This window comes from Octopus sinensis, linkage group LG7, assembly GCF_006345805.1.
Source record: "Octopus sinensis linkage group LG7, ASM634580v1, whole genome shotgun sequence".
Lineage (NCBI taxonomy): Eukaryota > Metazoa > Mollusca > Cephalopoda > Octopoda > Octopodidae > Octopus > Octopus sinensis.
This window is the reverse complement of record NC_043003.1, coordinates 89,143,906-89,149,466: the sequence shown is the minus strand read 5'-3', so window position 1 is coordinate 89,149,466 and position 5,561 is coordinate 89,143,906. Positions and strand designations below refer to the sequence as shown.

The following is a 5,561-nucleotide window of genomic DNA, read 5'->3' as shown; positions in this document are numbered from 1 at the left end:
TGTTTACATACACATTCCATTTGCATCTATATATATATAAATAATGAAATTATTGTATACAGTGCTCAGGTGCACCACAACTTGTCAAAAAGTGCATACAAAGTATATGCAGTAATATACAAATGTCTGGAAAGCGAACAGTATATGAGTTAGATACATGCTTGCGTGTGTATGGAGGGAAGAAAATCAGGTGTAGTGTTGGCGAATCTCGGGAAGCATGGAAGTTTTGAAGGATGCAGTGCTCTAACAACTAACAACTGATGCCTGTAGTTTGTTCCATGCTTCAGCAACTCTCAGCGTGAAAAAATGTTTCTGAAAGTCATGTGAGCTGTGCTGTTTTCTGACTTTGTAAATATGTCCACGGGTGTTAAACAGCTGGAGCTTGAAAAGGTGCTCAGAGTTATTGTTGGTAAGATGGTTAATAATTTTATGGGTGTCTGCCAAGTCAGCTGCCAGACGTCGGAGTTTCAATGTGTCCATGCCCAGGGAAGTAAGGCGTTCAGAATATGGCAAATGCCTGATGGAAGGTATTCTTTTGGTTGCACGTTGCTGAACGGCTTCCAGACGATTAATATCCTGGGCAAGATAGGGGTTCCAGACCGGTGATGCAAATTCCAGGTGAGGTCTTACCATAGCTATATAAAGCTGCAAATAGATAGCTGGAGAGCGGCTCACAAAGGACTTGGTGAGTGATGCCAAGACACCCTCAGCCTTCTTGGCAATTTTAGCGATGTGTTTTGTCCAACACAAATCGCTGTCAACAATAACACCCAGGTCATGTTCACACGAAGACTTTTTGAGAATAGTGTTGTGGAGGGAGTAAGTAGATGCTGGGTTTTTCCTCCCAGAATGCATGGTGGTACATTTGTCCACAGCCAGCTTGAGTTGCCAGTCCATGATCCACTGCTGCATAGTGTCCAGGTCTGATTGCAATAGAGATCTATAGTGTACAGGATCTGACCTCTTTATTTCGAGGTACAGCTTGATGTCATCTGCATATTTCAGCAATGTATCATTCTTTAAGTTGGCATCTATGTCATTAACATATGCAACAAATAAAAGGGGGCCAAGAACAGATCTCTGTGGTACACCAGACGTCATCTCATAGGGTGAGGAGTGCTGTCCTAGAACTGTAACAACCTCTTTTCGGCCGAAAATAAAGGACTTCAACCAGTTATAGAGATCGTCTCTTACACCCAACACAGAGAGTTTCACCATAAGTCTTTTGTGTGGCACAGAGTTAAAAGCCTTAGCAAAGTCCAGGTATACAACATCCACCCAGGATCCGCGATCAGTGATTTGGGTAACGTCCTCAAGAAACTCGATGAGTTGATTACAGCAGCTGGAGTTAGGAATAAATCCAAATTGTGACGGCTGGATGAGGCTGTGAGACTTCCAGAAGTTCGAGAGAGTTTCCCTGACACAGGATTCCATCAGTTTGGCGATGCAGCTAGTAAGACTAATGGGGCGATAGTTGACAGGCGATGTGCGGTCACCTTTTTTGAACAGAGGGATAATACTGGCAGTTTTCCACTGCTCTGGAGTAACACCATTGTCAAGACAGAATTGGAAGAATAGAGAAAGTTGGCTTAGAAGAAAGTACCCACCACGTTTGAGAAGTAGGTATGTAACACCATCGAGACCAGGAGAAGCATAGTTGCATTTATTTTTAAGGTGGCGTTGTAGCATTGCTGATATAAATTTTATAGTAGATATAGAGTCTGGTGTCAGAGGTGATGAAGATGGAACATTTTGGTCTTTGACAGTAAAGATGCCTGCATAGCATCCAGCAATGATTTCTGCTCATTCTTTGGGATTGTCAGTAATCTAGCCTGTGTGGGAATTGCGAAGGGGACCAACTGGAGAGTGAGGTCTCTGCTTTGAGTGTACATACTTCCAGAACACTTTGCTGTCAGAGTTGGTTGCTATGCGTTGTTCAAATTCAAGCACTGCCTTTTTTGTCACCTGCTTGAGATCGTTGGCTGATCTATTGCGCTTTTTCCTGTTGATCTCTGATTAGTGCAATTTGTATCTATGTTCATTGATACACATATAACCACTACAAATGTGTAAATGCAAAAAGTTAGGATTGAAGTGTGTGTCCCAAATGATTGGAAAGATCTACTCTTGAGGGTTCTCTTTTTAGAGAAAGGTTGGAAAGATAACTGTGGGAATTACCATGGAATATCTCTTCTCTTTTTTGTTGGCAAGGTGTTATGTAGGATCACGTTGGACACTTCTCATCTTTAAATGGGAGCATTCAAGAAGACATCTAAGACTGAACATTGCTTCCTTTTTTATTGTCTAACTCTAAATGCCTATTTCCTGTATGCAACAGCTTAGCTTTTTTTAAATTTTTTTTTTATCATTACTGTTATTATATATATATCTCTACACCTACTCATGATGACCAGTTAAATGAAAGCTCCATGTGAGTTTAGGATTCCACAAATTCTGCCAGTGTGCCACCCTTTACACAGGTAAATGAAAAATGCAAAAGCATGACACTCTTTTAGTGTTTTCACTCATTGGACTGTGGCCATGCTGGGACTGTGGCCATGCTTTCAAGGTTTTAGTTGATCAAATTGATTCCAACCTTTTTCAACTTTTTAGTTCTTTGTTTATCAAATAAGTTTTCCTTTTTTAATTAAAGGAATGTGACTTGGCACACTGATTTACAGCAGTACACATAGACTGACACAGACAGACACGCACACACGCACGTGTGCATGCACACATGCATGCACGTGCGCACGCACACACACACAGTTTATGAGGATGTCAGTTTCTATAGTTTCCACTTACCAATAGCACTAATGAACCCAAGGCCACAGTAAAAAACACTTGCAAGTTGTCATGAAGTGGAATTGAACCCAGAACCATGTAGCAAACTTGTTAAGAACACAGCTCTGCCTAGATTTGAAATAAGTTGGGATCTTAGTTTATCAACAATTTATTTTTTATTCTACGAGAATCCATCACTAAAACCAGGCAACTAGTTTAGTAGTGAAGTAACAGAATCGTTAGAGTATCTGAAAAAATGCACAGTGGTGTTTAATTATGATTCCTTATGTCTTGAGTTCAAATATCACCAAGATCAAGTCTACCTTAATTCTTTTGGAGCTCAATAAAATAAAGTAAGAGTCAGTATTAGAGTCAATGAGTAATATCTCTAATTTATTATTTCATCCATCTGTTTCCAGCTTAGTGAAAAACTAATGTGTATGCATGTGTGTACATATATATGCATGCATGCACATACACAAGAGCATACTAGAAGTACTAACCATCATATGACAGGTGACTTTGGAGGTATACTTTTACCATCATAGGTAATATCAGGAAATATATACCATGCATACAATAATTATAGCTTAACTTTTATTAAATTCTTGGTGCTTATACTTAGTGATGAAATGAATATTGATTTTCAAAAGAAAAATATTACCTTAAATTAAAATTAAATTAAACACATACGTACAATAATTATCATTTAACTTTTAACAAATGTCCAGGTGCTTGTATAAAATGAAGTGACTACTGTTATTCTAAAGAAAAACATTAACTTAAAATTAAATTTCTCATTTGTATAACTCCTTCCAAAACTACTGTCATTTATTCCCTCTCCTCCTATCATCAAACTTAGTAAGGTCACTCATCCTGCAGCTCTTCTGTTCACTCTGTTTCGTATCTCATTTTAATGTCTTCCCTCCTCTCTCTATATGATGTAAAGCATGATTGGAGAATTCAACCAATTTTTATATCAGCTATGTATGTATGTATTTATGTGTGTGTGTGTGTGCATGTATGTATACACAAACACACACAAACAAGCACTTTCTCTAATTGATTTTATTTTACCTTCTTAAAACAATATTCTTCAGATTTTTGTTTTCAGTATCAAAAATTCTGTTGCCAGCATGAAACAGGCATAAAAGGATATTGATGACAATGTATATATATATATATATATATATATATATATATATTGGAAACTCAACATGTCCCTTTTGGCGGACAAGGAGTACAGAAGTCGGATTAAGTTGTTAGTACAGAGGACATTGACCGGTTCTATTTTGAACAATAAATGGTGGTATACCCTCAAGCGAGCCATAAAATTTGAGTCTGTTAGATATAACATAGGACGAGTGGCTAAGGAGTCTAGGAAGGAAAGAGCACTAGTTAAGGCACTAGAAGAAGCAATGAGGATTGGTTCTGCAACCTTGGTGTTGGCAAAGAGACTGGAATTAAACCAGCACCTCGAAGCCAAACACATGGGAAGCATTATCAGAGCTAGAACTCATGTAATGGGATGTGAGGGAATCAAGGCTGCTGGATGGGCCCGAGTGGTAGAAGCTTAATGTGGCAATAATGCCACAGTAAGATCTTTGACGAATCAACAAGTTAAATTGGTAAACGAACCCAAGGAAATGTGCATGGCCTTTCAGGAGCACTTCACTTAACTTTTTGGGAGTAGCTGTGGACCAGAAAGTAGGAGGAACCTTACGGACTTCCTTGCTGGGCTGCCGCATCTCTCGGGGTGAGAAGCGGAGAGCTGTGAAGAGTTAATCACAGCTGCAGAGGAGGAGGATGCTATGGCAGACTGCAGCAGGAACAAAGCACCACGACTTGATGGTCTAATCTATGAATTATATATGGCAGTCTTTGGTATATTGTCTGGATTTAAAGGAATCTGGTGATACACCTGGATGAAATCAACTTTAGAAAAAACAGTACTACCATGCAAGGTAGAAGAAAAGTCCTGCAGGTGTCAAATTAGGTATCTGTCCGGTGTCGTAATAGCATTTAATCTTCAATAATCACCAACTGGGTGGATGTCAGTCTTTCCTTTGGGGACTAAATGGAGAGGGGAAAACCAGGGGCTAGTAGAAGGATGAATAAGTTGCAGCTGGAGCATGTAATCGAATTCTGCTTTTACAGCCTTGAGTTTATCAGGAGAAAGACAGTGAGGACAAGTAAACACTGGTGGACCATTGGTGTCGATAAAATGTCCCATTGAATGTACAGGATCAACGACGTTGAAGGTTAAATCAGTAAAATCTGGGAATGAGTTGAGAAGAGAATGGTATGTATCATCGGATACAGCACTAAAAGATACCGGGCTTACAACAGGAGTGAATGCTGGACAACCAGGAACCGATAACTGCATTGAGCTATCCAACAAATGCTGTTGGCAAACGTCCACCAACAGTGAGAAGCAGTGGAGGAAATCTGCCCCAAGAATAGGATAGGGTAGGTCCGCAATTACAAAAATCCATTTAAAGTCCCTCCATAGAGCAAAATCCAAGGAGAGAGATAACTGCTCGAACATGTCGATAAGAGAATGGTTGACAGCTTGCAGAGAAATTCAAGAGAGAATAGGCTTACCCATCAAGAACTTTACCAGCCAGATGCTACATGAAGTGCCAGTGTTGACCATAAAATTCTTGTGCGGGTTGCAGTGTAGTACAAAAAAATGCATGATTAGGGGTAGTGGGAGCTCCTGACATGCTCAGGGTCTCCTTGGTTAGTTTTCCTGGTGCACATAAGAACATGGTGGA

General features: G+C 39.7%; 1 protein-coding gene across 1 annotated transcript; it reads right to left on the bottom strand.

Moving 5' to 3' along the window:
• Positions 1-4,813: 4,813 nt before the first annotated feature.
• Positions 4,814-5,332, bottom strand: LOC115214461. The gene has a single exon (XM_029783659.1). The coding sequence runs from the start codon at positions 5,330-5,332 to the stop codon at positions 4,814-4,816; it is 519 nt and encodes a 172-aa protein (XP_029639519.1).
• Positions 5,333-5,561: the final 229 nt, after the last annotated feature.

Bases quoted from the DNA above. Each gene is read 5' to 3' on its own strand.
- LOC115214461 (XM_029783659.1), bottom strand. From the start codon at position 5,332: ATGTTCGAGCAGTTATCTCTCTCCTTGGATTTTGCTCTATGGAGGGAC.